The sequence below is a fragment of the Carassius gibelio genome, chromosome B11 (genome assembly GCF_023724105.1).
Source record: "Carassius gibelio isolate Cgi1373 ecotype wild population from Czech Republic chromosome B11, carGib1.2-hapl.c, whole genome shotgun sequence".
In the NCBI taxonomy this organism is placed as follows: Eukaryota; Metazoa; Chordata; class Actinopteri; order Cypriniformes; family Cyprinidae; genus Carassius; species Carassius gibelio.
In genome coordinates, this window is record NC_068406.1 from 7967588 (window position 1) to 7985210 (window position 17623).

The 17623-nt window shown below is 35.8% G+C and overlaps 1 protein-coding gene across 5 annotated transcripts in view; it reads right to left on the bottom strand.

The window, feature by feature from the left end:
• The window catches only part of LOC127967759 (intermediate filament family orphan 2-like), a 33568-nt gene extending 17134 nt beyond the window's left edge, over positions 1–16434 (bottom strand). For 4 of the 5 annotated variants that reach the window (XM_052568412.1, XM_052568411.1, XM_052568409.1 and 1 more), the window contains exon 1: positions 15568–16434. In XM_052568412.1, coding sequence (XP_052424372.1) covers positions 15568–16043 — 476 coding nt within the window. In that variant the 5' untranslated portion in view covers positions 16044–16434. The remainder of the gene's footprint in view (positions 1–15567) is intronic. The other variant, XM_052568413.1, reaches the window with a different exon arrangement.
• Positions 16435–17623: the final 1189 nt, after the last annotated feature.

Here is a 17623-nt window from a genome sequence, read left to right on the forward strand (position 1 = left end):
ACAGTCCAGTGCTATCTATCTATCTATCTATCTATCTATCTATCTATCTATCTATCTATCTATCTATCTATCTATCTATCTATCTATCTATCTATCTATCTATCCTCCATTCATTTCATTGTTCTATCATTCTAACCATCCATCCTTCTATTATCCATCAATCTGTCATTCTATCCATTGTTCTCTCCATTCATCCATCATTGAATCTATTTACAGTCGTGGTCAGAATTGGTGGCACCTTTGGGAAATATGATCAAAAGAGGCTGTGAAAATAAATCTGCATTGTTTACCGAAATCTCATAATGAAATAAATGTCGGCCACAATTAATGGTAGGCTTTTATTCAATGCTTTTCGCATCATCCTTTTGCCGAGATAACATCTCTGAGTCTTTGTCTATGATGCTTGATAACTTTGGAGGACACCGGAGAACAGATCAGAGACCATTTCTTCAGACCCGTCAGAATACCAGCTTCACGTTGGCTCTTCTCCTCTTCAGTTCACCTCACTCATATTCTATAAGGGTTCAGGGCAAAGACAGAATATTTGGTTTGTGCTTAGTGACCCATTTTTGTTCTGAGTTTGATGTTTGTTTTTGGATCATTGTCCTGTTGTAAAATCCAACCTCGGCCATTTCTAGCATGGACAGTCAGTTTTATTTATTTATTTTTTTATATGTAATTGAATCCATCATTCCATGTATCTGAACAAGATTTCCAGGACTTCTGGCAGAAATATAGGGCAACAACAGTAAAGATACAGAAGTATATTTCATTGTACACATGGGGCACTTTTTTACTCCTGTGTGCACCAAACCCTTCTTGAGTGTTTTCTGCTAAAATTCATATTTTTTGTTTTATCTGAACATAGAAATCAGTCCTGATTGAAGTTCCAGTAGTGTCTGGAAAATTAATATGTTGGAGTTTGAGAGCATTTTCTTTTCTTGATATTTTCCTTGAAACCCTCCCCAACAACTTGTGATGATGTAGGTGCTGTGTTTTTTTGTTTTTTTTTTGCAAAGCAAAGACTCAGCTATTTTCCAGCTGTGATTTTGGAAAGTCTTTGGCCACTAAAATTTTCCTCCTTGCCTTGCAAACGGACAATATAGACCCATGTCCTCTTACAGGGCAGATTTGTAAAATTATTTGTGTTGATTGAACATTTGTAAATATTGTCCCAATGGTGCAAATGTTTTTTTTTTTTTTTTTTGTAAACATGTGGTGTTTTCTATCCATCCATCCATTCATCAAATGTAACCCAATACCCTGCTAACCTTCCGTGCAGACAGATATTTGACTCTGCTGCTGGTCAGTGTATGCTCTCTCTCTCTCTCTCTCTCTGCGTGTGTGTGTGTGTCTGGACTGATGCTGATTGAACGCTGTTCCTAAAGTGCTGGTGTGTGTGTGAATCACACTGCTGCTGCAGAGCTCCGCAGGTCACCTGAGTTCATCAGCTGCGTCAGCCAATCACAACGCAGCGCATCACTTCCTGCTGGATGCAGGGTGGAGTTAGCAGTGATGCAGAGGACAGAAGGACACAATCTGATCACACTGGACAGTCTGGACATTTGTATAGTGTAAAGAGAGTCTTACTGTCATTAGATTTCATAATTATGCTCACGAATATATATAAAAAAATGAATATAGTGTTTTCATGTTTCCACTAAATAATTATGTTTAGCAGATATGAGAAGTCATGCAGATCAGATTTCAGATATATATATATATATCACTCTTCAGTGTACATTTCCATGAAGCTTTATTTTTTTCCTCCACAATCAGAAACTGCAGTGTTAAAACAGCAAATATAGGCCACCATTAAAAACGTTTTCTTGAGCAGCAAATCAGAATATCTGAATGATTTCTGAAGGATCATGTGACACTGAAGAATGGAGAAAAGATGCTGAAAATTCAGCTTTGATCACAGGAATAAAATACATTTTAATATATAGTCACATAGAAAACACTTATTATGAATTGCAATTATATTTCACAATATTACTGTCTTCACTGTATTTTTGATCAAATTAATGCACCCTTTACTGAGCATAAGAAACGTCTTATTGAATGATAATGTGCAGTCTTATGATTCTGACCATGGACCAAAAACACAGCAGTAGCAAGAAGCAAATCATGGTTTTGACAAGAGTTTATGTAAACTAATGTCTATTTAAAAACACAATAGACCTTCTCACTGGCAAAAGAGAATCACTTAAGCCCACATTTATCTCCAGAACAGGGACGTGCACAGACATTTTGAGGGGCAGGGGCTCAAGTGAAATAAAGGGCACTTCTCATAATTACGTATTTTTTTTTCTTTTTTTAAACCTACTACACTCAAAAAATATTCTGTGGCTTAGTAAATATTTAACTTAATTAACTTAATAAAATCTCTAAAAATCTTACTTGATTGTTTGAATTTAACTTACCAAAGTAATTGAGTAAAAATTAAATAAAATTAAATAAAAGCCAATGTCATGTATGTATTTGTGGTTGTATGGAATACTATTTTATAAAGGTTTAGAGGAAATACAAAAAAAGTTAATTTATAAATATTGTTATTTTTAATGTTTAATGTTAACTTATTTCTACTCAGTTTTATTTATTAATGTACAGATGCAGTTACTCAGATTTACTACATTTTTTAGAGTGTAGCCTATCCTCCATCTGTTTGCATCTGTAGATTTCTTCTAGATTCACCAATTTAGATTTCTAAATTTCAGGGGGAAAGACTCTGTAAGTCATTAACTAACTGGGGACGTTCTTATTTTATTAACTTATTTTATTACATGGCTTGGTTGATCTACAATGTAGAATGTTTTTAATTTTTTTATCCGCTGTGCGGAGTATAACAGACCGTTGCCATGAAAAACAGAGCGTTGCTATGGACTCACAGGATTCTAACCGTAGAGACGGAGCGTACTATTTTCTTTAGCGGAAGCAATACAATCGGGTTTAAATCATTAAACTCCCTTTTAATATTTTGTGTCAAATTATTTATTTATTTGGTAGGTAGCCATGTAATAAGCAGGAGGATGATGTATAGCGATTATCCCTTACACAGCTCTAGTCTAGTAGCTCATGAGGCATGCATGCTAGATCAGAATGCATGAGCGCTTCAGAACTCCTGACCTGATATTTAGATATACTATTCTTCAATAAATATATTTTTGTCAAAAAAAAAAAGGGCAGTTGCTCAAGCCCCCTTTGATGTCTATGTGTGCACGTGCCTGCTCCAGAACAACTAGTGAGGTGTATCCAGTAAACACTGACCATAATCTCAGGAGCTACAACAAGAGAACCAGTCCACTCCCAAACCCCGTAAGGAGAGCTGGACCGGCTTTCTGTTTGTTTGAGAGGCTAACATAGACCTTACAAGGACAGATGGCAACAGATGAGAAAGTCCCTCACCGTCACCGCACAGATGTCTGGCTGCTGATGAGCGCATGCTTTATAAATGGGTCCCATCATGCGATGCACAAATGATTCAGTGGCACAAAAATCTCTAGGTTAATCACACTGCTCTTAGGCCTAAATCTAAGATTTATGTTTTTCATGTAACACACAATTTCCATTCATTTGGATCACACCATTTTAACTTAAACAAACTACTTAACTGATAACTTTAGCCTAAAGTGTTTTTGAGTCCATCAGTCACTGGTTTATGACTGTTTATACTACAAATGAATAAGAGACCAAACTATATTTCCCATCATTCTCTATGGCAGCTCAACATTGATAAAATACACATAATGCAGCAAATGCATTCAAAATTTGCCTCTTTTCCCCCTTTATTTTGGCTCTGTAAACCTGGAAAGTGATAAGAGAGGTGGAAATGCACTTGCCAAAACAGTAATTTCACAGGGGCACTTGTACTTATATTCAAATATGACAGAGGCATATCCTAATATCTTGTAGATGAGAGGGAAAATGTTTATAGCCAGCTGTTTGCGTCTACAGATGTCTCATGGCTATAAAAGCTGTTTTTTAAGTCTTCCAGTTTTATAGCGCTATACTTACCGGGATGTGAGCACATCGTGTGCAGTTTAAATGCTTTAAAGAGAGCAACATGTTCCCTGACATGCTCTTCTGCGCCTTAGTTCTACTCATCTTAATTTATTCAAGTGTGTTTTGACCAGGGGTCCATCTCAGCTGAAATACTGCTGCATGTGCAGAAATGTAAGTGCAAGTGATTGCAGGAAATCGGCGATGTGTTTGTGAGTTCAGGGTCTGTGTGATTAACCTGAGATTCACAGGACAGAACAGATCCTTCTGCACTCATTCACAGCAGTCTAATCAAACTCAGCAGTCTAAAAATACATCACGCACACATTCAGATGCCAGGGTTTATCGCTAATACTCTTTTTCCGGTGTGTTCATTGGTCCATTGGTGATAGCCTCTGACATCTTCACGATGTGGGTTTATAGCATGTAATGAGCGAATATTTCACACTGATCTTACTGACCTCTAGTAGAGACGTGCAAGAGACAGAATGGCCCTATGAAAACTATTCGATTTTTTACTGCATTCCGTGTTTTCGGTTTCCAGATTTCATGGATATGGATTCCCTTTTAATTGTTTTTAAATTGTAATCTAATTGGATCTAATTAATTTAAAGAATAAAATTTTAACAATTTAATAATTTCTTACATTTTTAAATATAATAGTGGCCTATGAAATAAATGTAATTTATTCAGAAATGTTGTGTTTTCCATTTTATTATTCCTGGATTTCATTTGAATGGTTTACTTAAATTGTAATAACCAAAATTTATTAAATCAATTTAATTTATATATATATATATATATATATATATATATATATATATATATATATATATATATATATATATATATAAAACAATTATAGTGCCTTAGGAAATGTGTATGTATTAATTTATACAAATTCTGTTTTACATTTTAATTCATTTTTAGTTAAATTTTAATAATCAAAATGGTGTGCACCATTATACAGACATGTTCAGTTTTAATAATTCTGTTTTATCATTTAATACAGATTTATTATCAAAATCTAATGAATGCATTAAAACAAACTATTTTATCTTTTAAAATTGTATCAAAAGAAAGAATTCCTTAAATTTTTTTATAGTTCTGCACAACAGAGGTTTATTGTTTTAAATTAAAACACCACCACCATGTGTAATATTGTGTGATATTCCTTTAAAAATAATGTTTTAATAAGCTGTATTATCATTACTTTATTATTACTTTAAGAAGCACATTCTACTGTACAAAAGTCATATCTATCTATGATAATTTCATCAAGTCAAGCCATACTTTTATTTTGATGGGTTGTAGTAAAGACTGAGTTTATGTTGCTGAATTTGAAGCTCATACTAGCAAACAACTCTTACTTCTACGGCAGAAAGTGTGAAAACAAATATTTCTTGCATGGAAGACTTAAGAATTCACTCAAGTCTGAGTTATTGTACGTGCCAAAGTTTAATACTCAGGATTAAAGGGTTTAATAAATAACATGATCGACTGTAATTGTGCAGCTTGCCTTAACAAGCACCATAACTATTTGCACAACACCTGTTAAAAAAAGTTTTGACCACATAAGCTGTTCGAGGCAGAAAGCAGAAACCTCAAGAATCATCTGGCAGTGACAAACATCTTCCTTGAAATGCTTCCAAATAATAATTGCAAGTTATTAAAAAGGGAAATTCAGCTGCATAACCAAGGAACACTTACATAATTGTGCAGAATACAAAACAGTTTACAGTTCATTCAACGTTTCAATAAATTGTAATGGGAAATAAATCAGATTAGGGACAAAACAGATTAATTTTCTCTTGATTTAACTAGGCTTGAAACTATCTTAATCTTTGAAAAATCATTTGATATCATTTGAGCGAATGTAAGTGCCTGCAGTAACACAGTTTGACCAGTGTGGTGCTGTGCTCTCTGCTTGCAATCCAATAGAAGAAGACTCGCTTATGCGACATGAAAACTTGCCTACTGTAGAATTTGGGTACGTTTTACAAAACTACAACCAAAAAATGCTGTCATGCATGAGGCCCTGAAATAGTCTTTTAAGGGTACAAAGCAGTACGATATTAGGACGCAGAGCTTTACTGTTTTGCAAACATCCTGTTGCTGCTGAGAGCGATGTTTAGCCAAATATGGGAATAACAAGATAAACACACAACAAAAATGCCAACAATGAAAAAACAGCAGTTAAGAAAGCATCCGATCACAGCGATGTGAATTTTTGCACCAGCTCTACAGTCGGCACTCCAGTAAAGTCACATCACCTTTACTTATACAGCACTTTATACAACAGATAAGTTGCAAAAGCTTTTAAAGCCTAATGATTAATCAGTGAGTAATCATTCTAAATGTATTTAATCTAAATCAAAATTAATCATTTTGTTACAGCCCTTACCTTAACCCATTCGCTACAGGACTCATTCTACATAACCTATTGCCCATCTATCTATCTATCTATCTATCTATCTATCTATCTATCTATCTATCTATCTATCTATCTATCTATCTATCTATCTATCTATCTATCTATCTATCTATCACACACATCAGGACTTCATGAATATATGAATCAGCTGGTTTCCATGAGGCGTCTCTCCTTGCTTCAGAAACAGATCAGACGTCATGAACACAGCACTGCAAATCCAGAGGGAGAAAATAACCCACACCTCAAAATGATCTGTGAGCGTATCAGTAACAGCTGACCGGAGGCCACACAGAGGACAGACTCGGCTCTGAGCAGACCCTGGAGAACTGCTTCTGAACTGTGGATTAGATCCAAAGAGTCGCTGTTAACACAACAACATCATATCCAGCATCATAGCTGATGCATCCATTCACAGATACTGCTCACGATATGTGTGCTTCTCAAACTGTAACAGTAAACATAAACGCATCTCCTTTACAGTAGATTTATTTTATAAAGAAATGTGTCCAATCATTTTAGTTTAGCATTTTATTTTTTGTTTTGATGACTTCAGACTCTAATCATAGTGATGTTCCCATCAATTTATTAAAAGGTTAATAGAATAGTTCATAAACTCCTATTAAACATAAAAACAATCAACTGTTAGGTTCCCAACATTTTCCTGAACATGTTTTGTGCTCAACAGCTGAAAGAAACGCATGCAGGTTTGTGAGTAAAAGATGACTGAATTTTAATGTCTGGGTGAGCTATCGCTTTAAGTCCTTGGAAACTGCACACAGTAACAGGTTTTAAGACAACACCTGAGACAAAATAACTGTTACTAAGGATGTTTGGTTTAATTGACATGGGATTTAAACAAGACATTAAACCAGGGTTAACCGCAGTGTGGAAAGCCTGGAGAGATTGCTGTTTCATTCTCTAGAAGCCGCCCAACACAAGCTCAGTACAACAACTAGGGTGTGAAGCAACAAAATAAAGTGACATGAAGCACAAAACAGCTCACGTGTGTATTTAGAGATGGAAACTAGGTTTGCAGACATGTGTGAAACAGGTGTGGACATTTAATACAACAACTGACACAGTCATGAAGCATCTGAGCAGCTGGCATGTGATGTTATCCTAAAATGGGTCACAGTTGGTCCTGACGGCAAGAGCAACTGACTATCTAAAGTTGATCAAATATATCTCATTTTTAAATATTCTATAAATATATTTCAATATTTTTTAAAAGGATTGTTTGGTTTATTGTTACCATCAGAATGGGTCACATGTTTGTTCTGATGACTGGAAAAAACATGCAACTAACCAAATAATCATGCAGAGTTAGGATATGAGTGACATGACATTCAGCCAAGTATGGTGACCCAGACTCAGAATTCATGCCCATCCAAAGTGCACACACACAACAGTGAACACACACACACACACTGTGAACACACACCCAGAGCAGTGGGCAGCCATTTATGCTGTGGCACCCGGGGAGCAGTTTGGGGTTCGATGCCTTGCTCAAGGACACCTAAGTCATGGTATTGCCAGCCCGAGACTCGAACCCACAACCCTAGAGTTAGGAGTCAAACTCTCTAACCACTGGGACATGACTTCCCAACACATATTAATATTTATATAGCGAAATAAATATAAACTTTTAAAATAATAAGGGGAAATGGTTACTATATGTTTGCACAAATCAACATGTCAGTGTTGTTTCATGTTTCAAATTTTGTATATTTTTGGGTCTATGTATTGTACAGTATATTTTTATATGAACTATCTATCTATCTATCTATCTATCATCTATCTATCTATCTATCTATCTATCTATCTATCTATCTATCTATCTATCTATCTATCTATCTATCTATCTATCAATTATAACATTGTTATTAATTTATAATTAGATATGTGACCCTGGACCACAAAACCAGTCATACGAGTTTCATGCATCATAATAAACGTAAATAAGCTTTCCATTGATGTATGGTTTATTAGGATCGGACAATATTTGGCTGAGACACTACTATTTGAAAATCTGAAATCTGAGGGTGCAAAAAAAATAAAAAATAAAATAAATTCAGCTTTAAAGTTGTCTAGATTAAGTTCTTAGCAATGCATATCACTAATCAAAAATACATTTTTTATATATTTATGGTAGGAAATTTACAAAACATCTTCATGGAACATGATCTTTACTTAATATCCCAATGATTTTTGTCAATTAAATTTTGACCCATTCAATGTATTTTTGACTATTGTTACAAATATACCTGTGTGACTTATGACTGGTTTTGTGGTCCAGGGTCACATTATGTATATGTTTTTTATTACCACTTCCACGTAAATGTAAATACATGTAATATTAATTTAAATTTTAAGGATGTTTATGCTTACTTTATTTTTGTTACCACCACCAAAGTCGTATCTGTAAGACACAAAACATGCAAAACAATCAACTTCCAGATGTGCAGAAGGTGACGTCTACTGCTCGAGCTAGATAACAGACCGTCACGGCTAATCCAACGTCCCGCCGGGCCCCTGGGGGCCTCACTGCACCCAGTGATCTCCCGCTAAACAAACTCATTATCTCATACTCCCTCTCTGTCACGTTTCCCATCCATAATACACCTCAAAATGTGCAAGGTGTGACCGCAACATACTCTGCATGTTAAGTCCTATCAAACTTTCTCAAGAAAGTACACTTAATTGAGCTAATAGCTTGTTATTGCCGCCAAGAACAGTTACATACAAGTCGCTCCTGTGTGATAACTTGCACTGCCAACGCTCAGGGCGCTGTTATTCACCACAAAACCACTCCTCGTCATAGCTGGAAAAACATTTAAAGAGTTCTGTTCCAGAAATCACAAGGCTTGTTAGGACTCATTGTGATATAGCATAGGTGTGACTTAAAGGGTTCGTTTTGATAGCTTTAGCAACACCCAAAATACAAAACCATGTTATCCTTTTGTTGACTTGCGGTTTTTTAATTGTGCTAAAAAATTGTCATCAGTGCAAGAGTACCAGGGCTAATAACGAACTGAGTTGTAAAGGGTCAATAATGCATTAAAGCTCACAAATAGATCGTTAAATCACTCAGAATCCAGCAAAAGGTTTTGAACTAAAGTGCCAGGATGCTGGACTTTGCCGTATTCATCTAATGCAAATGCAACTGGTTTAATATTTGAACAGCAGTGATTCACTTTAGCAAAATGCTAATCCAGACCGTGATATACTGTATATGTGGTTACAGCTCATGCATATTAACACATGTCCTATATAAACTTTAGAATTATAAACAGGGTTTGCAATTAATAAAAAAGAGCAATTTTGAGGAATCAGGTATCTGCAATCTGCAAGCAATCACTGTTTGTTATAAAACTGATATATGCTTGCTGAAATATATATATCAGTTGAAAAGATTGGTAAGATGAAAAATACATCAGCCAAACTGACTGCTGAGTGAGTTTTAATTTCAAAACATGAATATAAATATTAATATTATTTAAAAGTACACATATTTTCATTTTATAACATTTTAAACAGAAAGTTACCACTCTCGACATCTGCGTAAATAAGGCATTTTCAAAGACACTGCATAATATTGCACAAGTGGTTGAACTCCACATCAATGTGGCAATATCTCACAATTATGCATCCACAAAGTACAAAAATAATTGTTCATGGGATCAGAATCATTAATGTCCTTGCACAGCCCATCCCAAGTCCACAGAGACAGCGAATCCATCAGCTGGCCATAAATCTCAGGAAATGACACGTCACGGGTGAGACATGGACGTGTGCGAGCCTGGCAGAGATCAGTGCGGGTGAATCAGAGCGCCGCCCACCCTAAAGGTCATCCACACCCCCATTCCAGCAGCATGAGGACGATGCACACATCTAGATATCTAACCACTGAGTGAAAGACTATGAGAAGCCGTATGTCAAACATCAATGCTCTTTTAATCTGCTTGACCATTCCTGAAACATGACTTACATCTCAGACTGCCATAGACACTCACACAGACACACACATACACAGAACAACAGATAGACAGACAGACAGACAGGCTTCATGCTCATTACAGCTTGACGAGGAAGCAAAGTCTCCAAACATTCAGCCTCAGGCTCCAGCATCGATCCGCAGCTCTGAAGATAAATTCAGCTGCCATTCAATTATTCATGTGGGGGAAAGTGTCCTGGAGGTCCGTGTTTGATGGAGGTTGCCTCTCTGAGATGATCTCAGTTTAATCTGGTCATTTTTAAGGTGCAATTGGTGAACAGAAATCTGATTTGCTGAATAACTGCTGCTTTAATTGTTATTATTGGTGTTGAATATTTGTGTGGAAACTGTGATACTTTGTTTGCTGAATTCTTTGCTGAATAAAAAGTTGAGAAATGGAAAACTTTTGTCTTGACTATTGCTTTTGAACAATTTAATGCATCCTTGCTCAATAAACATTAATTTCTTTAAAAAAATCCTTCTGAACACAAACTTTTGAATGGTAGTTCATATACCCAGTTAAATAAATAAATAAATAAACAATATTGATGTAAATTGAAATTTGAGTAATTCAAATAAACAGTAAAAAAAAAGAGAGAAAGAGAAAGAGATAAAAATGTAATCACTTCCAGTTCATCACACTGGAAATTAAAGGTCAAGTTGAACGCACTGCATTGTGGGATACAGGCATGTGGTGATGTCAGGGAGTGGATCTATACTGCGCACTTCAGTGAATGTAGTAGGTCTTCAGGGATCAATGCTTACAGAAAATCTGCATACTGTCCACAGTGTATACTCCAGAGCTACATATCTGCTTTATATCTCTCTTAAGAGGTTAATACATGTTTTCCTAAAGAATCCGTGACAGAACGCTGCATCAGACTGCAATAGATCAACTTATACACACACATACCAGTGTCCTGACCGCAGTGTAGCACACACACACACACATGCACACACACACACACACACACACCTAAAAAAAAACATCAATCTCAGCTCTTTGACCAATCGTTGCATATAGACTTTCACGCACCACTCTCTCAGTGCAAAGACATTAACAACTTATTTATCTGAAAAGTGCAAGATTGTGACCGCCTCATCCAACAAGCTCATGAAATGAATTTATTTGAATGCTTTTTGCTTATGTTTCAACAAAAGACAAACAACTAAGACGACTTGTTTATGGTTGATTAGTTACTGATATTATTAGTATATCATTACTCATACTTGATTGATTTGAACAAACACTAAATATTCAACTTAGCAGGGTTATTATAGTCAATTAAAATTAAAACCATTAAAATAAATGGTTGGCGTGCCCAGCACATGGTCCAGAAGGGTTGAAGTGTCTCTCAGTAAGCCATGGGTGTGTTTTGGGCGTAACATGCAATAAACCAATCAGAGTCTCATCTCCCATTCCCCTATTTTTCACTGTCATTCTGTTGCACTGTGGAGCTTCTGTCACTAAAACAAAATCTTTGTATGTGTAAACAGACATGGCAGCTCATTCTGATTCTTTAAAAGCCAGTTGCTTTTGCAGCATGGTGGATTCAATATTTACATGGCGGACTGAACGCTTCTCCAGAGAGGAAACTGATCTTTTACATAGTAATACTTTAATTTTAAATTTTTGGCATGTTTGTGTGCTGCTGCACGATTAACTTTAGACCAGGTTTTATTTGGTCAATGGCTCAGTCATTTTCAGTTGCATCAAAATAGCAAATTCACCAACAATGCGCAATGTGTGTGCGTGTACTATTACGTTCCTGCATGATAATTTACAGCATTAAAATAAAATAAAATACAATAAAATAAAATAAACATTTTACAGTCCTGGACTTATTTTATTTTATATAGCAATAAATAAGCAACCAAATAAATACATTTCACCTTTACGTAAAAAATAATTATAATTAATTAATTAGGGTAAAACTGTAATAAAAAAAAAACAAAAACAAAAAACTCAATATTAAACGTTTTTTTTTTTTTAAAGAGAAAGGCTGATGTTTTTTTTTATCTAAAATATACAACAATAATATTTTTATTGTAGTTACAACTTGGAAAGGTTTTTTTTTACAGTGTAGATGCAAATAATTGCATGCATCTCTAAAAAAAGTCCTTAAATAAAGATTCAGAATGAAAAGACATTATTGTGGCATCACAAAAAAAGTGGCCTTAGATAGTGATATATTTTAGTGATCCATTTAGATATAAAGTTAACAAATATATTCAACACTCAATACATAGGGATATTGGGAGCTGGTTTTTGTTTGAGCATTATAGCTTTTTATTTGCAAGTTAATTAATTATTATGAGCCGATTCATTATTCTTTAAGCCTTCAACGTAATGACATTTTTGGAGCCCGTTGGAGCAATTGGACACAAAGGAGCTGCACTTCCCAAACGTATGAGCAAACGATATGTGTGAGATGTAATGAACAGCAGTGATTCACAGGGAATCATCAGCACTAAAGACCAGCGAGGGGTCAGATATCTCCAGCAGGATGAACTACAGACACAGAAGAAGAGCTTACATGATCAATGAACGCTGCAACCTGTTAACACACCGCTTACATGATCAGCTTGTCAGAAAACACATGCATCGTCATCTCTTGCATCATCATTCAGTAATTGTTTCATGAATTAATAAACATGTTGGCTATTACATATCCTAATTTTGCAGGATGAACAATTATTTAGATGTAATTAACATGCAATGGAATGATGAGTGGAGTCTCTGAGTCTTTATGCAACATTCCTGGGCGTCATATAGAGATGAAGCCGTTGAAGCTATTAGCTAATGGACATGTAATTCGAGAGCATTTACAATTACAACCAGTGCTGGGGAAAGTTACTTTTAAAAGTAATGCATTACAATATTGTGTTACTCCCTAAAAAAGTAACTGATTACGTTATTTAAAGTTACTTTTCAAGTTTATTGCCATTATCTGACTGCTCACAAGAGCATCAGGATACATTTTAGTACAAATTGAGTGTGTAAACAACTACTTATGGGATTCTTTTTATGTCTGCTGATTGAAATTGTAAAGAAATGTAACTCCACAGCTTTTCATAATTACACAGATTGATCAAAATGTTATGCATCGAGGTCAATACTTAAATACAAACAAATACATAAGTAAAAAGGCAACTGCAATTCCCACTCTTTTTTCACAATTCCTAAAAAGAAGAATTGCTACATGAAAAAAAAGAGTTTGCAATTCTGAGAAGAAAAGTCGAAACTGCAAGAAAGAGTTATACTTTATATATTCATATCCCGTAATTATAACTTTTTCTCAGAATCAAGTTTACATCCTGCAATTCTGAGTTAATATCTTACAATTATGACCTTTTCCTAATTTGTTTCAGAACAGAGTTTGTATATTGCAATTCTATGTTTTTTTCTCAGAATTTTGAGGGGTAAAGAATTCCAAATAAAATGGTGGCATTACTTTTTTTTTTACATTTTTTATCTTGTGGCAGAAACTGGCTTCCATAATTTCCACTAGCCTATATAGGTATAAATTCCACTATATTGTTTCCCTTATGTTAGACTTATTAACTTCGTTGGTTGGTAAACTTCCTGCAGACGATACAAACGGATTTCTAACAAAGAAAACAAAGACACTGGCCTGTTTCATATCTGATCTTGTCCACAACCCATTTGAAGTTCCTGTGTAATGTTATGATGTCATAACTGCTGCCAATCTCAGACAAAGACAAGCCCACCACACCAACAGTGTTAAAATGAGCTTCTGAGTCACCCACAGCATGACCAGGATGTGAGACATACACACTCGCCTTCATTTGTGCTCATTGTTGTGGCTTTGTGAAGGGTAAGGCAGCAGTATTTACCAGCACATGCCTGGGCAAAAGGACACACTCACTCACTCATATATTCTACTCTCATTCAAGTGTGTCTTCTGACGCCTCAGTGTTTGAAGTCATTCAGAAGTCATGCATTAATAAAACCCATTCAACATCCAAAAGAAACATCATTCACAAAGGCTGGAAATCTGTCATCATGTCTGTCACTTTCTACTCCAAAATCATTAGATCAAAAATAGGAAATTATATTTTGAAAATCATAAAATTAAATTAAATTAAATTAAATGGAGCGCTGTTTTCAGGACAATAAGCGAATTTTACCCTCAAATTTTCATTACTGAATCAGAATCAGCTTTATTGTCAGGTATGTTTATGAATATGAGTTATTTTATACAAACATGATATGCAAATACATTTTTTTTTACTTGTAATGCATCCTGAGGTTTTACTTACTGTTCCATATATTTCAAATATGATTTTCATTAATGTACTGTAGTTTCTTAAAGCAATACTGTTGCACGATTACTTTTTTTATTTTATTTAAATCATCACGAATTAAAAAAGTGCCACAAATAATACCATTATATCATAAATTATCTTGTTTGTATTACAGTAATGAGATTTGGGGGCAAAATATGCAATATCATCATGAAAATAATGTTGCAATGAGAAATATATGATAATCTTCCTAAAATAGAATATTTAGTTTATGCATTTTTTCCTTTTGATTTTCTATGGTCTGGTATCATCTGTTCTCGACCACCCATCAAGTCTCTGCATTTCTGTATCAAGTAAATAAAGTAAATGAAACAATTACCTTAATCATTGGGCAACTGTAATAAAAAGCTTTTCATATCCTATTTCTGAAGACAGCTGCACAATTTGCAGGAGGACTTCAGCTGCTGAGCAATGCAAGACAAAAACTGGTTTATTTAGAGGTGACTGGATAACAGTGATCACGGCTGCACGGACAGATGGAGAAACAAACCCTGAACCTCCTGACCCTCACCAGAGCTTGACTGTCCAAATGATGTCTTGTTATGTCATTTCATCACACACATCCTTAATAAAAGTGCAAACGGATCACTTATAAAAAGTATTTCCCATCCAAGCACACCAGCACACAGGAGTTGTTCACTTGGTCGTGTGTGCAAAACTGGGCCCTTATATATTTGCTGTTCACCTGCCAAGATATTCTGCTGCAATGAATCAGTCCTGCACAGAAGAGTTGACCAGCTGCAGGCTCTTTCAGGCCTAAAGGAAGAATATCAATGCATGATAAAGCAGCAGTAAACACAGTACTCACTTTCTCTTGTACTCATCCCGCTCGCGTTTGACTTTGGCCAGAACGTTATACAAGGCTCTCAGTTCTGGGGTGATGGTGTCGATTTGGACCCCCACCCCATCCGGATGGGTCCAGGTGACTCCGGGTCCCTGGACAGTCTTGACGCGCTCTCCGTGTCTCAAAATGTGCGTGAAGCTCCAGATGTTGCCTGGAAGTCTGGACCCCGCGGAGTCCGTCTGGACCGCGACTTCACGCGTGAAGGAGAAGCCCTGCTGCCTCGGCTGACCGGAGGCTTGCTTCAGCTGGCTCTCCAGAAGTTTGTTCCTTCTCTCCAGCTCATGGACTTTGGCGAGGAAGCAGCGGAACCTCAGGTTGAGGGTCTTGAGGACATGGATGTTGGATCCCAGGTCGTTGCGCAGCGCTCTGGGAACCGCGTCCGACGGCGCGCCGCTCACCACGCCGCCCAAAAAACCTTCTCCAAACAACAACGAGCTCATGTTTTCATACAGGAATAGATATCGGCGAGCTTTAACGACTTCGATTCAAAGCTGGTGCGTCCGTGCAATCTTCTTCTCATGCGTAAAAAAGCCTCTAAGTATCATCGATTGATTTGAAACGAGCAGCGCGGTCATTATCTGTCTATCCTGCCGGGACGCATCCTGTTCTCTGTGGATACGAGAGGAATAACGGAGGAGCGCAGCGTCCGAGTGTCAGCTCATGTGCGAAACTCCCGGTCATCTGGAGATCTGCGCGTGATTTCGGTGATCGTGAACTCCACAGTCTCCGATCACACTGATATTGTTCTCACAGGCTCTTCTTCCGCTGGACTGTTTTATACCGGACGCTACCGGCGAGACGGGATCGAGTTTCATTCTCCTTAAAGAGGGAGATCCGCAGCGCACTCTCCGCCCCCGCCGCACACACACACACACACACACACACACGCGCGCGCGCGCAAGCGGACACCCACCCACACACACACACACCGGAGTGCAGGAATTTGGCAGCATCGCACCCTCAAACAGACTCCAACACGTAATTATTTTTTAAAACGTCAAGCGTGAATTATTATAATCTAATTTAAAAAAGACACTTTTCCATATAACGCTTTAAGACAACTAATCCTTAACATAATAATAATAATAAATAAAAATAAATAACAACCATACAAGATGTTTCTGGATAACTTATCAATGTTTAATAATGCATTTATGAATCATAAATCATTTACCATTCACAAAAAATATTATTTAATGTCTTATCTAAATAAATAATTGTTTTTTTCTATAGGCTATTTATTAAGTAAAAAATTATTCATAACATTAATACTAATATTGATCAAATTCAAACTTTTTAATCTAAAATATGGAATACAATTTTATCACTGTTTAAAAAATAATTATCAATTATATTTTTTTGCCTAAATATATGATTGAATTTGCCTATATAAACCTAAATAACTATATAAAATTGATATTTTATCAATGTTTAATAATGTATTAACTATTAACAATAGCCTAAGCCTATTAATATTTATAAAACACATAATTTTGTATTTCTTATTACTTATTATCTTATTTCTAAATAGGTTTGTAATTGTTTTTTTTTTTCATAATAAAAATGTAATACACACACACACACACACACACACATACAGATCATTTGAAGTGGATCAAAGTTGTCCTAAGACAAGAATGCATTTTGGTCCACTTCAAATGTGTATTTATATGTATATATATATCATTTATCTGCTTTCTGAATGCAACAAATTAACATTTTCAGGTTTTGCACTTTCAAAAACGTAAGTTCACTAAAGGCAAATCTGTGATAAATTCAGGCTTATTAATCAGAGTTGAAAGGTTCATACTTTTATAAATATTAATGATCGATATTAAATGTGAAAGGGAGAGTTAGCTCATTAGCAAAACCAAACATTAAATGGCAAATTAAGGAAGGCGTTGAAGCGATTCATTTCACTTTTACATGTTGCAGCAACATAAGCTCTGTTTGCATTTCACCAAATGACTGATGAATAAAATCAGACATTACACAAGCATTGCACCTTATACCTGCCCTG